General features: G+C 38.8%; 1 protein-coding gene across 1 annotated transcript in view; it reads left to right on the forward strand.

Moving 5' to 3' along the window:
* Positions 1 to 18,072, forward strand: part of LOC149288346 (NBAS subunit of NRZ tethering complex-like) — a 278,953-nt gene that overhangs the window by 36,578 nt on the left and 224,303 nt on the right. The window contains exons 12-13 of the mRNA XM_089491881.1: positions 5,353 to 5,481; positions 16,816 to 16,879. Of these exons, the coding sequence (XP_089348007.1) occupies positions 5,353 to 5,481; positions 16,816 to 16,879 (193 nt within the window). The remainder of the gene's footprint in view (positions 1 to 5,352; positions 5,482 to 16,815; positions 16,880 to 18,072) is intronic.

Consider the following 18,072-nt stretch of genomic DNA (forward strand, 5'->3'; position numbering starts at 1 on the left):
ATTCCCATGCAGGGGCAACCAAAAACACACAAAAAAAAGTGAACATTTCCCACTGCTGGCTTAGTAACGTATAGAACATATTTGCATTGTATAGACTGACTTATATTCCTGTTTGTGTGGGGATGACATTGTGGCACGTAATAATATATGTTCAGCAAAAAATAACTGCCCTAAAACTGGAATAAAACTAAAAGTGAATCTTTCTGAATGTGATAGAGCGGTATGAGACCCAAGCCTGGGGATTTATTGGATTAAAACAAATCAAGCATGTTATTGTTGTATGGTGCGTATGAGCGTCTAGTTTTTACTGTTATTATTCAGCCATGCCGTAAACGTGTCTTGCTATTATAGCCGTGACCTGAAAGACTGCGGTGCTTTTAATTCTCTATGTAGAAACTGAAAGGTACATTACTGGACCCGCAGTGATTGTGTAGCTGCTCGTGCCTTGTTTCACAATGCCATTCGCTCCGTTTGGCTTGATTAGTGGTTCCGCATGGCTGACTGTAACATGGATATAGCTTTCTTAGTCCCACCATGGGATATGATTAAACGGCATGCTATATGCTTCTTATTAACCCTTGGAATGACCACATACATGCCAAAGGTTGTTTAAAGGGGAATTCCCACCATTTGTTTTTCATGTATTAAGCGTTCCCAGCCATGTGTGCTAACAAATAGTCAACGTTTAGAGGATCATGGGTAGCTGAGTATTCACGTAAATAGAATTTGTGTGGTTTATTTTAGTTACGACTTTTTACAATCAATATTTCCCATATTACTTACAGCCATAGGGCAATAAGAAAAGGGTTAATAAAACATGGTAGGAGATCCTACACATATACCGTATTTGCTCGATTATAAGACGACCCCCCAAAATTTGAATATTTTGAAAAAAATAAAAACCCTGAATATAAGACTACACTATAGGGAAAACCTCGTCTTATAATCGAGCAAATACTGGATATACTCGGTGCATTGAGGTGCCATGAAGTAGTTCTACTTTGTGTCTTAAAGATGAACCAAATGGAGTTACATTGTAGAGGAACAGGTAAGGTGGCCCTGCTCAGCGTATTGTTAAAGGGACCGTTTACAGTCGCCTGCAGCTTCTCCAAAAAGAATGCACATTAAAGTATTTTGTAAGGAATTTACATTCTTTAGCTGTAGAAAAGGAAACGAAGCTGCGGCGCTCTGACCCTTCAGCACTCTGAACGTCATGCCGCTTTTGGCTGTATGAAGCAGCCACTCGGTGGCAGGAAAGCATTTCCATTTGGAGCACCTTCTGCACATTAGGTGTCTCGGTAGACATTCAAGAAAGCCAGCATGTGCATGGTGGCAAGCAGGAGATGTGTTCGGCTGAATAACTCCAGTGTACCTATATTCAAACTTTTTTTGATGTTTGGTGTTTTTAAACCTATGTTCTTCTTCACTATTGAACATGTGCTCCAACCAAATGAGGGGGAGCTGGCAGGTAGAATTCCGCATGTTTTTGAGCTAGAGCACCCATGATCCTGTGCCAGGTTGGACCCAGAGAACCTCAACACTACACTGCGCTGACAGAGAAAAGAAAGATGCCGGTGTGCTAAGCTAGTCACAGGCTTAAATAATACAAAGTGTAAAATGAGGCCTACAGTGTATACAAAAAAAGAAAAACTCCTCATTTGTCGGCTTGCAGCTTGCTGTCCAAGGGTTAATTGGGAGGAGGTTTAATTGCCCCTCCCCCAACACATTAATAAGGTTTTGGTAGCCGTATAAACTGCTTTGTGTGCCCACTCTGTAGGAGGTGAGAGTAGGTTCTCACCCTATTGAGAGTGTGCCTTGACGTGGCGGGTTTATTATGTTTATATATTTGTTGCCAACTTTATTATGGTGAGAAGCGCAGACAGGTTTTTTTTTTTTTTTTTAACTACACTGCGCTGAGCCTCGATGTTAATGAAGTCTGTTCCTCCATTTGCTTTCATTAGTCAGCAAGCCCCACTGAGTGATTAAGACCGAGTCATTGTGTTGTTTACCACAAGGTAGTATGATAAGGAGTCAGGGTGTTTGTCTAGTAGACTGGGCCAAGATGAAAAAAAAAGATCTAGGACATATACAAATAACTAAATACAGTTCGAAAACTTCTTTTTGATCAGATAATTGTAATAAAAATGGTGGAGCTTCCCTCTAATGAGAACGCCTCCTAGAACTGTTCTAACAATCCCTGTTCAGCCGTAGTCTCTTCACTCATGACCAACTTCACAAGCGTCACTTGGAGTTTTAAGCAGTAACTGTAAATGAATCTTGAACGATTTCATCCTTTTCACTTGGCAGTGAAATTGGGCTTAATTCATTCAATAAAGTGATTTTGCAGTAGCGTTGTCATTTCAACTTCTTCACTTTTTTGTCCTTAAATAGTATACTTCTGATGATTTTATTAATGGCTTTTTTTTTTGTTATATCTTATCCATGTGCAGGGTGGCTCAAGTAGGTATACAGTACAGATCGAGTCTCTCACTCCGGTGTGACTCTGCTGCTTGTTACCTTTTGTAAGACAGAGGTCTATATGATACAGTACAATATAGAAAAACAAAATTATCTTCAAAAAGTGTAAAAAAAAATATATCATGGCATAGTAATAGTGTATTATTGATCAGGTATCGGGTATGAATTACTTGCTAGACTGTAAGCTCGTTTGAGCAGGGCCCTCCTGACCTGTTGTCTTTAAGTCAATTTGTTATGTTACATACTACTTGTTATGTCCTGTCTACCCATTGTACAACGCTACGGAATTTGATGGCGCTATATATAACAATAAATAATAATAATACAAGTGAAACATAGCACATTGTAATTGCATTCCATATTCATCAGAATTATATCACCTTGTATAAACGGCGTGTGTTAATAGTATCCAATGTTACCACAATGGCACCGAACCAGTGAACTTTTTCCAATCCACAAACAAAAAAGCAGAGCACTGAAATGTTAACAATAAAAATCACTTACTAATGCCCGTTTAAAAAGTACTCCAATGTATCTACGTTTTAGCAACTTCTACAGGTTATTAGTGAGATTGTTTAATAGATGAAATGGCCAGCTTTAGTAAGAAAATACTAAAATTGCAGGTACACCACCTTGTACATTGTTGCTATATTTTCGGGTTATAAGCTGCAGGCTCACAAGCTGTTGTATGTAATAATGAAATATAATATTTTCTTCCCTAAAAAGGATAAGATATTTTAGGTGTTGAAGAAGATAGCCTTCACCTCTAATAAGAATGATAAAATACTATTATATGTACCACCTCTTGTTGCTGATATCCAACTGGTCCCTGTTAGAAGAAAGCTTATGTGATCGTAAATATTATTCCTGACAAAGACATAAGAAAGCAGGGAATGTCTAGTCAATGATATATGGACGAGTTCCCGCCAACACGTCTACTCTAAGTTGTTCTATATATATATATGTGCAAAGGGTCAAGTCTAGGCCATTCTTAATTATGCAGCTTAAAGAGGTGTAACTTGCTTGAAAAGTAACCAATCATAATGATGCATGCTATTAGAAGTAGATAAGATGCTATATAAACCATGTAATTCAAACATGTAATCAGACAACGCTTCGACTTTTGTGTGTTGTGTGCCTTGTCTCGATTATGCGCATGATCTAATTAAAGGAAACTCTTTCTGAGGAGAATTCGACCATTATTTCAACCAACAGTCCCTGTGGATAACTAATTATAAATCCAGGTTCAGTGGAAAAATTCCAGTTCGCCAGGGTAAAAATAATAAACATGAAGAGTATTAAGTGATGAAAAATAATTGCAAGCAAAAATGATCCCTATCAACATTTTTAATTTGACAAACTTTTAAAGACCATGTTTATCACCACAATCCACTTTTCTCCACCATTGATCAAAATCCCCCAATCAGGATAATGGGTTTTGCTTATTATAATCGTGTTATTTAGCACATTTCCACAAATTTGTTCCCATTATCTGCTACTAAGAGGCACTCTTGTCTAAGGAATAATTTTGATAAAACTATTCAAGAACATCTGGTGCCTGAATGTTTTGAACTATCAAAGGAACTTATTATCCCCGAAAAGAACATTCTCTACTCCCTAAAATACCTCTAGATCGTAAGCTCACCGGGCTCTCTCCACCTAATGTATCGGTTTGTCTTACTCTGTCAATTCTCGTCTTATCAGACTCCTTGAATGTATGTATTGTAAGAAGCGCTGCGTAAATTGTTGGTGCTATATAAATAAAAGATTATTATTATGTTTATAATTAGATATATATATACGCACCTAACAAAACATATGTAAGATACAATGTAATCCATGTTACATGTAAGATGAAACCACTTGTATATATGATAAGTTATAATAAAATATTTTTATGTATTTAAGATATATATATAAAGAAAATATCTAGGTACACTATACCACCTTACTCAAAATTATAAAATGGGCAATACACTTGCTTTAACATACAACACCTCCTGAGTTATTAGTTTCAGAGGTCTAGCAAATGTAGCAAGTCCGCGGAATTTACGTTCTACGTTCGCTGAGATGAGCAATTTGTCTTCCTTAAATTCCCCCATAACTAGTGCAGCCGGACCATGAATGTAATCGGAACATACTTGATGATGCGACTAGATTCATCAAGACTTCTTTGTTCTCAATATAGAACAAACAAAATACCCTTTGCGTGTTATAACGGAAACAAGATGGCTGTGACTGTAATAAGCAAAAATATAATGTACGTGTTTTCCGGCTAGAAATTCAGACACCGGTTGGTCCTAGTACTGTTGTCCTTTTGTGTTTCTCACTTGGTTATCCTTTTGAGTTGGTTAAATATTAATTATGGAATAATAATTGAGAAATGAATCTTAATTTACTTTTTTTTTTTCTGTTCACAAACAATGAATCTATGCTGCTCCGTGGTTCTCCCTGTCTTACACCATGAAAGTTTAAAGGGTTTTTAAAGTATGTCTTAAAATGAAAATCTACATTAAGCAGTGCTACCTGATTTCTGTCGTTTAGCAGCTAAAACCTATTTCTGTGATGTTTTCCATTATGAAGACTTGGTAGTCTTCCTGTTGGCCTCCATTGAGGAGGTATTCGTTATGAATTCCTACGGTTCCTCTATGACATTTGCTGTCAGGAATTGGAGTTGCTCACAAAGAACCTCAGGAACTCCTGCTCTCGTTGGCCTTAGAAGAAAAAGCACTGAAGGGGTCGTAGTATAAATGATCTCCGTGTTGTCTCCATTTAATTTTATTCTTCCCGCATCGGTTCATATATATATGCTTGATATCTGGCAGAGAGTGGAATTTTCCTCCATAACCTTATAAGATCTTTTTATCTTTTTAGGATGGCATTTTTAAGATGAGCTTGTCTCCTGACGGAAAGCTTCTGGCAGCGATTCATTTCTCGGGCAAGCTGACGATCTGGGAGGTGCCTTCAATGAGGTTGCAAGGTTGCTGGTCACAGTGTGAGCAGGTCTGTGCCGCTGTTTCTTTTCCCCCTTTCATTCTTCTTTTCTTATTTTTTAATTAATGTCAAAATTCACCAGAGGGATATTTGAGCAGATATCGAGGTCATACAATATTTTAGAGTTCATTGACATTTTGTTCCTTTTGTGCAGCAGCGGTTAAGCCAAAACAGAGCGTTTCGAAGAAGATTTAGTAGTTTCCGTAATACGCTCTGCTGCTTTATAACTGAAACAAAGGAACAAGTCACCTTTTCTTACGAATCTTTCAAAATATCACCTCTTTGGAAATCAAATACAGATTTCTTATTCCGTTTAACAGATTTAAAAGAACTAATTATATCTCATCGTGTGATTTTAATAAAGTGGATGACCTTGTACACCTGATGACTCGAGAGGGGAAAGTTTTTACAATGGGGACCAGTATTAGATTTCACATTAAAGAGACAATGGTAAATGGACCTCTCTAAACCACCTGGCTAATATTGTCCACCACACGTACACATCATGGGGAACAGCTATTGACTTGTAAAATGTTAATGTCATGCACCCATCTGTTCCACCCTGGTTAAAAATAAACCAACAAACATATATGTTGTTTTCTTTGGGTCAGTTTTGACCGCCATTAGCTGTGACTTCTACAGTGCATCAACTACTTGCCTAATAGTTGTAAGTCTAGAAAGGTTACTAGTAGGGATGTACCAAAATGAAAATTCTGGGCCAAAACCGAAAATGCAGGATTCACTTGGCCGAAACCGAGCAATCACACTCCTATCATGCCCATGTTCTAGCATGTACGGGTTGACTGGACATGATAGGAGTGTGATTGCGTTTAGGCAATGATTTTACCCTTTTGAGTGCCGTGGGCTGGGACCCTTAATTTATAAAGTAACTAATCTGGTTATTTTAGAAACACCCTATACTTCACTGATGAAAGTATATATCTTCGTCTGGGATTTTTTTTATTTGTTTGCTACGTTGTTTTTATAGGCTTTAAGTGGGCTTTGTAGTTTGTGGGGGGGTCATCTGTGACAGTGGATAGCAGGATCAGGCTTTTTTGTTTTAAGAATTCTAGCCAGGTGATCTCACAATATGTCAGCTGGCAGTGTGCTATTGTTACCTTGTTAAAAAGCCATATTAGACTACCTCCTGCCAAAAGACCAATAGCCGCCTAAAGGCAGTGATCAGCTTTTATTATTCCTAGAGGAGTCGCTGATCATTACAAGCTTTTGGGCATGGATGTATCCAGTGATATGTGGTTGTCATTCTGTGTTATAGCTTCTGGGTGGTAGACTGAGGGGTACTGTGAGAAAAAGCATTACATATCTTTACATTACAGATAGGATAGTAGATACAGAGAATAGACTTTCAGTGGAAGGGGGCTGGCAAACAGGATACCAGAATGCTTAACTTAGTCAGATTTACGGCAGACTAGGTGGGCCAATTGTTTTTTCTTTCATCAATATCCTGCATCACCACTGCCAGAAGTCTGATAAGTTAAACAACTGAATGATTATTTCACAGTTGAACCTTCATATGACCTGTAATTGCTGAGCAGGCTAACATGCCACCAGATTAAAAGGTAAGACGCTTCCCTGCAGATTGTTTCATGTACAAATGCTCTGCAGAGCAAGCAAGGACGAGGGGCATAAATAATACACACAAGTGAGCAGTCATGTAAAAATACGACTTGACTGTTCACTAATATCTCCGTTATTATCCATCTCCCAGCGCTGCCGGGATTTTCCTAAAATTAGATAACCGTAAAATAAAACGTTAAAATAGACTTCCCTTTTTGAAGAGCCCCAAATCTAGATGGAGATCTGGACTCCTGTAACCCCCTTCAGTCTAGTGGAGGCTTTTTTTAAAAAGATTAAAGTGGTGGCAGAACCAAGGTCAGTCTTATCTTCTAATCCTTCCATCCATTCATCTCCCCATGGTTCCTGCTCGTGGGGACTCCGACCGTCGGAAATGTTCTGGGATTTCTTTTCGTTGTCTAACAACATAGAACATGGATGATCTCTTCTGCATTTGGCATTCTTTATTCTTGAAGGATAGATTACTGATAAAGCAGACCCCACTGAGGCCATTATTTAATCATTCCCGTTTGTAATCATGCCCTTTAAATCATTAAATGGTTTGGTTGTTGATGTGGTGGCCAGTTCCAGTAGTTGTATCCAAGTTATAAATAATCCCAATTCAGATATTAACCCCTTAAGGACAATGGGCGGTCCCTAAACCCATTGAAAACAATGTCATTAAGGGGTTACTTATACTTATTAAAATATTCATCTGCTCATCACATAGAAAACATTTAAAACTAGCTTTCTGGTTAGCATATCGTGTTTTACAATCCAGGTGATCTCCTGATGGACTTTCTCAGCCTCCTGTTAATTTGCTTTTCCCAGTTCCTTCACTTTTCTGTTGTGAAGTTAGCAGGGATTGGGTTTTGGGAACTAATACAACATCAAATGATCTCTCAATATGTTTAAGTAAAGTATGTCAATTATAAACAAGGGCAAATATGCAGGTATTTTTCACTACAGATCTTACATATGAAAACATTAGGTTACAGAAGGCATAGCCCTTGGATTTGATATAAAGTATCTCCCCGATCCCACGGTCCAGATGGGTGGGAATTCTTTGTTAGTTCCAGCAGGAGGTTTTAACATGCCTCCTGGGCTCCACCTGTGTTGTTCAAGTAGCCCGCTCATGATGTTATATATAACCATATAGTAAATTTCACATATAAAGGGACAGTCTAATTTCCCTGACACCTTCACTATAGACAAACACTTATTAAAATACTCTGTGAGTAACACTAACCCTCTATGAGAACTATTAATATACATTCTTCCAAAACAGAATAAATAAAAACGCTTCCGGACACAGAAGTTATAGCCAGGCTGCAGAATCTTCTTTATCCATCAATGATCCAGAATTTGAACCGCTGATCGGCTGCTGAAGCCAGTAAAGTACGTCCAATGAAATCAGTGGGGGTATGTCTTGTCACTGATTGACAGCTTTTAGCACCCAATCGGCGGCAGGGAAGTGCTGGAGCTGACGGAAGGTGAGTATATACAGTATAGCACTTACCTGACACAGAATTTCCATCCGTTCTCCTTTCATCCTCCATGATTCAAAATCCCACCCCCCACACTGATTGGCTGCTTAAGCTTGTCAGTCAGCTGCAGGGAAGTGCTCCCGTTGAAATCAGTGGGAAGAACGTACACATCTAAAGAGACCCCCGCAAGCAGCCGGTGCTGGAGCTGACTGCATGTGAGTACATCACATTCAGGGAGATGCATTCGGCTGAATGCATCTCTTGCAGGGCATTTAGCTAAGGGGTGGGGTAAGAAAAGGGGCAAATGTGTTTAGGGGGCTTCTGTAGAATCCCCCCATGCATTTGCAAAATGGACCACATGAAAATTTAAATGGACCCTGGACCTATCATGCTTGAAAGCATTTAAAAAAAAACAAACATGTATATGACAATGATCGGAGGTGTGAGAATAAGGGTCGAGTATAACCTGGAATTCTCCTCCTTCACCGCCTACTTTTAAAACTTTTTAAAGCTATAACCTGTTTCTAACACCGCAGAACCGATTTCCTTCTTATGGCACAATTTTTAGACACTGTGGGAGACACCACTGCTTCATAACGATCTTATTATATAGATGGGTTTTAACACTCGGGATGGCCTGACAAGTTTCTTAATACATGCATAATCTAGTTTATCCAAACATCCTGTTATGTTAGAACTTGTGATCTCGGGTTTAAGGAACAACTAAAGAAATACTTTTGTATTCCTGTTTATCCTGCCTTAAATTTTTTTTTCCCCTTTTCTGACCATTTTCAAACCAAAGCAATTAGAATGTGAAATGATTGCAGCTGTAACCTCGGTGGGGTAGATAATGTCTCGTACCGTCTAACAGAACTGGCTTCAAAAGACCTTTTACTGTATGATTTTTGCAATTTAAAGATGTGAGCTTCCAGGCCAAAGAAATGTTCCTTAAAAATTAGTAAAACTGATTTATTATCTTCACTGCTACTAGGCTTCATCTCTTTATTAAGTTAAAAGGGAATGAGAAGTAAGCAAAATGAGTATACCGAAAGGAAATTTTTACGTTACAGAAGTTGTTAGTATTGGAATTTTAAAGCCGATCTGTCAAGTTTTGCAGTTCACCTATACATTTAACGTCCTTTTCTTGTAATCTGCATGATGATTTCTCCCCATTTAGTTGTACCTCCCCTGTTATTAAGCCTTTTGCGAGGGTGGGGTGGAGAAAACGTTGGGACATAAAATTGGTCGGAAAATGCTGACTATGCCACAGACTGCTTCCAGTTCCAGCCTCTTCCTTGAAGTCAAACAGGGTCTTACTTTTACAGTATGTATGTATGTGTGTATATATATATATATATATACACACACACACTAACCCATCTGTAGAGAATTCACTTTCTCCTTTGTTCAGCATGGACAGTGAACTTCTCAATCCGTATCTATCGTGGGCTGGTTATGATAGCCTAGAGATGGGCTTGAAGACTAGCCCCATGGCACGTAATGGTTGGCCAGTCATCACGAATGAAGCTCACAGCGTTGCTGAAGAAACAATGTATATATTTGCTGAAAAGTGCCCTACTATTAATAGCCCTTTAATGTTCCCGATCATAGGCCCTTCTAATTTGTTATATAACTACTGCAACGAGTTCTCAAACCCGTGACATTTGAGCAAATATGTGGTTACGTGGTCCAAGCGTGACAGTTTGCAGACAATAGCTGTAGAATTCGAGCTGAAAAGTTGATTTCACAGAATAGCTGAAATCACATGCTGGGTTACTAAAGATTTTAATTAGTATGCAGACACTTCTTAAAATAATGCTTTTGTTTTACCTCTGTAAGAATTTTAAGCAGTCTTTCAGATCTCTGTACTGTGTGATCTTTTCTTTATTTTGGAAAAAAATGTTTTAAAGCCAAAAGGCCCCCATTGAGTTAAGGAACGGTGACAGCATTAACCATACGTTCTAGTTTTCTACTACTGTATGTCTGCCATACCGTTTTATACTGGGGAACAGGGTGCGACCAGGCTGCACCTTCCCTTATGGCTAAAGCCTTGAGGAAGCGCCAGATCTTTTTGCGCCCCCAAGAAGTACTATGAGGGGGGACCACTGATGTCTTCAAGGAAAGGTGGAAACTAAAAGGCATCACCAAGCCAAATCTTATGGGATCTGACTCCACTGTGGTGGTGTTAATAAGCCGTTTCTCGTTTTAATTGGATATAGTAGTGGTGGTAGTAGTAGTAGTAGTAGTAGTAGTACCAGCGCCATGATTAGGGCTCTTGGTGCATGGGGCAGGGCCGTTTCCATAAGAGGAAGGGGCCGCAAGAGCACTACTGCTTGCACTGGCTGATGCATCTGCCCCCCTGCCCCATGGAAATTACATCCCTGGGTAGTACCATCAGAGTTTTGATTAATAATTGTAATGGTATTATATCAACATGAAATGAAGGGCACCAAATGCTTCTTCACTGCCACTGAAGATGGTAGTGGCCATCAGACACCCTGGTCACAAGCAGTCCATTAATATAAGTGTTCAGTTACCACGATAATAAAAGATGATACTTTATGAAGTTATCTCCAGGACTGGGGCAGAGTACAAGAGGAACGACAGATGCATCTAATGCCCAGCAAGTGGAATAACGAGAAGTGGGTAAAGAAACCTACTTCTAAGACTAAGCATGTGTCAGCTATCGCTGTGTTATTTACCAGTCACGATATAAAGTAAACCAGCTCCTAGGTCATTGGTACACATGTGGAATAGCACATCATACATGAATAATCCCAGTGCACGTATTACACGGAGTCTTTCACCACCGCAGCCACAAAACGCAACACCACAGAATAATATGTTTATTTAAAACCCTTTAAACCAGACTGAATATGTTCTCACGCGCTTCACTGTTTTGGTTCAACGCCAGACTTACCGCCATATACATATTTTGCAAGAAATAGTCTGGTAAAACCCAGAAATAAAACAGGGATATGAGAAATCATGTTGTTTGCACAAAGTATGCTTTAAATATTTTATTTGTTTTGCTGGTCCATTAAATCAGCAGCAGGGGAGGTTTTTTTTTTTTTTTGTACAAATACAGCAGAAAATCAAACATTCGGTTGTAAACTATATTTTAAAAGGTTGCTGAATAATTAGGAAAAAGAGAGCGGTAAAAATCTAAAAAGTAAATAAAAATAACTTGTTGAAGCATCATACTCTCTCAAAGGAGCTTGAAAAAGAGAGAAATGCATTTAATGACGAGCTTTTTATTTATAATTGGGGTTTCAGTATTTTTGATGTTTCTGGTGGTTGATAAGGACCCCTGTGTTTCAAATTTTGTATTTGCGTTAATTGTGTTCATAAAATACATTATTCATATTCTAAATTCTGAACTCGGTTACAAAAATTGCTATAAATAGGTCAAACACGTAAAGAGGCTCAGTAAGACCCTGCCTGGAGGTAAAGAATGCAGAGAGTTTGAGAGATAACCAAAGGACAGAACAAATAAACATAGGATAACCAATAACCACAGTAACGCATCAGAGACAATAACAGCAATTAGACACATGTTGGACATTAAGATGAATGCCATATGAAGTTCTGGTAGTGTGTCAGGAAACCAGAATCCACATTAACAAATATAGATATACACACACACACACGCACACACACTATATACGTTGCAATGTTTCAGATGAGTACTCAGTTGCCTATTTTTCCTTGCTATTTGAGAAACGGATTTTCCTTATCTGGAAGCCATTTAACATTGCCATAAAGCATCAGCTCAGTGTGGTGTTTGGCAGGGAAAGTCATCCAAAAGATCACATGGCTGACAAGAAGGCCGCCTCCAGGTCTGGAGATAATGGAAGTTTTAAAGTTTAATAAAACCAGGGTTTTACTGTACATTACCGTATAACTCGCTGTATTTTATGCTCAGAGAAAAATATATTGTATTCCATTAGGTCTCCTTTAAAGGCCCCTGCTCGTCTTAAGCTCCCCTCCCCAGGGGAGGAGGGGTGAGATACAGATTCTTTAACTTTAACTCATCTGGAGTCAAGTCTGGTCAGTCCACTCAACCCTTAACCTGATTGACCATTTGCCTTATTGTTAATGAAGTCCAGATTATATATGCTACTTAGTTTACATAACATACAGTTAATTTTTATAAATAGATATTCTTTTTATCTCCCACATTATCAGGAAAATGGGCAGACTAGATCTGCCGTCAAATTCTGGGTTTTTAAGGCACCATTATTTGTTTTCTTCAATCCTCTAAAACCATACTGTAAAAGTTTGTATTTGTTTTATAACATATTAGTCTTTTTTTTCCTGCCATGTCTCATAGTGCATAATGTAAAACATGAATGTCAGAAATTTGAAAAGTGTGATATCTGCAGGGAGACGTTTCATTAAAGGAAAACTATCACCTAGAAATGACAAAGGATCAAGTGTATGAAAAGAAATATACCCTGGAAAACATATATATCATTTAAAATGTTCTCGTTTCAGACAAAAACCCATCTGGTGGTAAAATGAATCTCTCACTTTAATTATTGCTCTATATACTCCCTATCCCCTGTTCATATTGAACTTGCATGCCCTCATCTAAAACATGCATAACTTAAATTTGCCTGCCCTCAAAACATCACACAGATTATTGGTATTCTTTCCACCATACCTTCCAAAACAGCCTATACACACACACAAAACCAACTGCAAGTATGAAAAATAACCAACTCCATTTTCAAGACTCTCAGAGCCTTAAAGATTACTTGGGGAATATGTCCCCCATCTCGATGACAAGGTTGATTTGAAATCCTGTCCTTTCTGTGTGTTGGCAGTGCGTACCCAAGCACAAGTGCTGCATGACACTGTCAGTGTTTATTTAAATGGCTCTTGCTGTTAATGTAAAGGAACGGCAAAGCCCTATTGATTGATATAAGGCTCTGTAAGGTCCTGCATTGTCTTGTGCAGTTTAGTTACTGATAATATATTTGAATAGTGTTGAAGATTGATGATTTGTTGTTGAATGTAAAGAAGCTGGGGATATTGGAATGTGTTTATGTCCCAAAACAATCAGATAAATGCAAATAGTTTAAAAAAAATAAAATAAAATAAATTACTTACCCGTCTTTCTGCCATTAAAACTTTTCATTGGATGATAACACCCGGGACAGGGCTGTATCTAAAATTGAGATGAATTAGCATGGTTTTCTTTTTCATTAGAACTAAATCAACTGTAACCACAAACACTGTGCAATGCAATTTTAACAGAAGATGTTCTGATAAAATTCTCTTTGTAATATTTAATTTTCCATCCCACTAGTAATAAAATTGATTTTTTTTCCCCCCATGTTGTTGTTTACTGCTTATGTATGACAGCAGCCTAAATATTTTTAATTTTATGCCAGCACATTTCAGGCAAGATGTTATTGTACTATTTTCTTTTCTCATGATTAAACCTGTATTAAAAGCAAAAATTCGTAAAATCTTTGAAAGCTTTTCATGTACTAGATTATTCCTTTTTTTATTTTATATACTTAAAGCGACCCTGCATTCATCATATGATAGCTATGTGCCCCATATGCACACACTCACGCTAGCATACATACTTGTTACACTGACACTACAGATACTCGTACTAGCATACACTTACACATTAACACACACCTTCGCTTACACATATGCATTCATGCTCACACACAGACACACGTTCATTCATGCCAAGTCAGACCAGCCCCTTGTGAACAATTTTGGACCGACCCGGAAGCTCTTCTTTAGCGAAGGTGTCAGGAACAGTAAACTTTGGCAATAACTACCACTTTTGGCTTTTTGGTATAAGCTGCCATCATATTGCTGCATCGCACTTTAAAAGCCTGGCCTGAATTACTGTAGTTTTAGAGATTTGCTTGAGATGTCGGGGGGGGGGGCAGGGGCCAGCTGCACAGGGTCATGGCCAGCTGCACAGGGTCATGGCCAGCTGCACAGGGTCATGGCCAGCTACATGAAATAGGAAGCAGAAAGGTCTGAAAGTGAATGGGGCCATGAAAGAAGTGAGACATACACCAAGCTCATAGGAGATCACTGGCAAGGGAAGGGGGGGGGCATTTTCCACTTGTTGGCATTTCCACATGCCACTACTTGATTACTTACCCTGACTGAGTCCATTCTTTGCGCTATTCACGGGCTTCCAGTAGTGTTCCTTGTGCTGAAAGTTTTGTGTTGAATATATCATCTGCCAAATTTGTTTGTGGCCAATGGGTTGGTTTTGTCCCCTGTCTAACTAGTGTCATTCCTTCCCCGAGAGGACTATTTGGGGCAGATCTGCTGACTTTGCAGGCTCATTCAGTAACATCTCATGAAACCCCAGAAGGTTTATAGGCTTTGTGCCTAACTGAAGATTTTGTCTACTGCAGCTAGCTTACGTCTAGTGATATTTCAGTGGAATCGCATGGCCGCCATTTTTTTTTTAAAGTAAATATGGCAGCCTTGATGATATATCAACTAAAATGTTAATTTAAGAAAAAAAATTATCAGATAACATTTTGAAATCTAGGATTAATGTGGCTGCGCACTTGATGTCTGTGTTACATCCTCTCCTGTTAAACATAATATGTAGTCATCCCAGACGACTGGCTGAGAGTGATGGGAACTGGTGCATTTACTAAACTGTGATCAGTGATCCACAGACATCGCTGAGTTCGTCTTCAGTCTGGTGATCCTTTGACGCAGCGCCTTTAATGAACAACACGTAAAATAAAGCACAGCGGGAGCCGTGAATTAGTTTCTCATAGAATACAGTAGCTGTGATATTACCAAACCATTCTTTCTAGGTTCTGTTTGTAAAGACTCATTCTTTGATGGCAGAAAATGACTCTTTTTATCCCAGGAAATAACCTATTTGGGATCTTCGTGCTTTCTTCTTTTGTTTATTCACTTGTATTGTCGATGTGATGCTAAATGAAGAAGCGGGAAACGTGGCACACACAGGGAGAGAAAATTATATTGAAACTCTATTAGACACCTTTTTAACATAAAAAACACGCTTTGAGCTCTATAGAATGCATGTCAATCTGGGCTTTGTGCAGACTTACACATCATCTGATTCTATGCTCCTCCTAAATAATTTGTTTGCCTTAAGGATATCCATTTAAGTAAATAACATACTTTCAGCTTTGATTAATACGTTTTAATGAGCCTTTGATCTTTGGATTTTAGCTACGACCACTTGCCCTATCGGTTCTCCCCCTTTGAAGTATACTTCCCTCTTATACCCTTTTATAAATTAAAATAATTCTTACTTTTTAGTTCTGCTCTCACGATATCCCGTATAAGGTTTTTGGGTCCTGCGATAGACGAGGTCGACCTTGCCATATCCAACCGAAATTATGTCTTATGGTTTTATTGCTTTATCTCATACGTGACATTTCCCATTTAAACATGAAATGTAAGCCGTGCCTTTTTATTTTCTGCATGTCCTTATATTTGGATATTGTAGAAATCTGTTCATAAACAGGACTATGCATAGGACGCGGGGTCATGCGTTCAGAGTGGAAGAAAGGAGATTTAGTCTAAGGCAGAGGAAAGGGTTTTTTACAGTAAGGACAATAAGGATGTGGAATTCTCTGCCTGCAGAGGTAGTTTTATCAGAGTCTGTACAGACGTTTAAACAGCAACTGGATGTATACTTGGAACAACATAATATTCGGGGATAAAATCTTTAATTATGGGGAAACAGCTAACAATCCAAGGAGAAATCTGACTGCCATTTTGTGGTCAAGAAGGATTTTTTTTCCCTGGTTAGTGCAAAATTGGAAAGAGCGAAACCGGGGTTTTTTGCCTTCTTTTGGATCAACAGCAACAAATTAAGAGATATGGGAAAGGCTGAACTTGATGGACGCATGTCTTTTTTCAGCCTATGTAACTATGTGACCTAGAGCTTAATACACACAGGAAACCAGTAATTGTGCCATAATATATGTTTTTTTGAATATGTAAATGGTATAACTATGTAACTTGATTTTACCGTAGCCTGGGTTTGCTAGAAGTACAGATGGAATGGTAAAACACCCATGCGTCATTAACTATTCTTTCTGGAAGGTAACAATCCATCAGTACAGATAACATGCACTACTAATGGAGTCTGCTCATTGAAATTACATACTGTGGCATAAATGTTCAACAATATTAGACTAGTCATTTACTCTCATTTTCGTTTGACTTGTATGTATATATATTTATATTTAGTTATATCTTTTTTTTTTTTTTTTTTTTTTCTCTTTTTTTTTTTTAGCCTGGGTTTGATGAGATCAACCCTGATTGGATGAACTCTGTAGAAAAAAGAAAAAAGATGAAAGGTAAATTAGAATTTAAGTACTCTGCCTTTGCTAGAATAGAGTTCTTGAATCAGTATTGACCCTAGAGAAAATTGGATTCTTTTGAAGGATGTGATCATTTTTTGTCGCACCAGTGTCATGCTATAGATGCCGTTGTACGAGTTTTTTCCCCCCTTTGTATTAATGTTATTTCCTTAACATTCTGCTATCTACAGAAAACCTAATTTTATTAATTGCGTGTCAGAGTCTAGATTTGTTACATTTGCGACTATGCGGGGAACCCGACATTTACAACAATACTTTACCTCCCTCGGCTCCTTTTAAAAATTGAGAAATGAACGTGAAATGGCACACTGAATGATTAAATCATCTCGTTGCGTTAAAAATATCAAGCAGTTATTACAGCTGTCATAGAAAAGTCACAGGATTCACATAGGATTTCTAAACATGATTAAATTAGAATATAATGGAATCAGCTGCCCGTTCTTCTGAGACCGCTGAGAATCTGCTCGTTCCCTCTGAGAATCTATCCATTCGCCCTAACACTCAAGAATCTGTATATACACCCTGAGAAATTGCCCATTCTCTCCACTTTTGTAAAAATCTGCCCACTAACCCTGAGAATTTGCCCCTTCATCCCAGCATGTTGAGGATCGGTGTCTTCACGCTAGGACGGGTCACTATGAGCAGGGCCGGCCTTAGGGGTGTGCGGCCGCACAGGTAGCCATGGCAACAGGGGCGCCGTCCGGGACTTAAATTATAACATCGTTTGTTTTTTTTGTAACTTTATTTAACATCCTCCATGTTAAAGTTTTTTTTTATTTTATTTACCATGGAGGATGTTAAATAAAGTTAAACAAAAAAAACCCGGTGTTTTCATTTAAGTCCCGGGCAGGGGCACCGAGCGGTTGCTCTACGTGACTCCGTTGCGGTGCCGACTTTCGTGCTGAGCGTCAGAATTAATCTGGCGCTCAGGTGTGAAGCGCGCACCGGGGCAGAGCGGGAAGACGGACGCCTCCCGCTCCCACCGCAGGACTCCGGCAACAAGGTAAGTAAGGATAGGGGGTAGATAGTGAGAAGGGGCAGAGGGGGGAGATTTTTTTCCTTTCTTTTTTTTTTGGGATGGGGGGGGTGCCAGAGGAGTAGTTCGCACAGGGCACCAGAACACTTAAGGCCGGCTCTGACTATGAGTCTTACTCTCAAGAAGGGAATCG

Source organism: Sceloporus occidentalis, unplaced genomic scaffold, assembly GCF_023333645.1.
Source record: "Sceloporus occidentalis isolate IW3139 unplaced genomic scaffold, rSceOcc1.0.p SCAF_52, whole genome shotgun sequence".
NCBI classification, from domain to species: domain Eukaryota; kingdom Metazoa; phylum Chordata; class Lepidosauria; order Squamata; family Phrynosomatidae; genus Sceloporus; species Sceloporus occidentalis.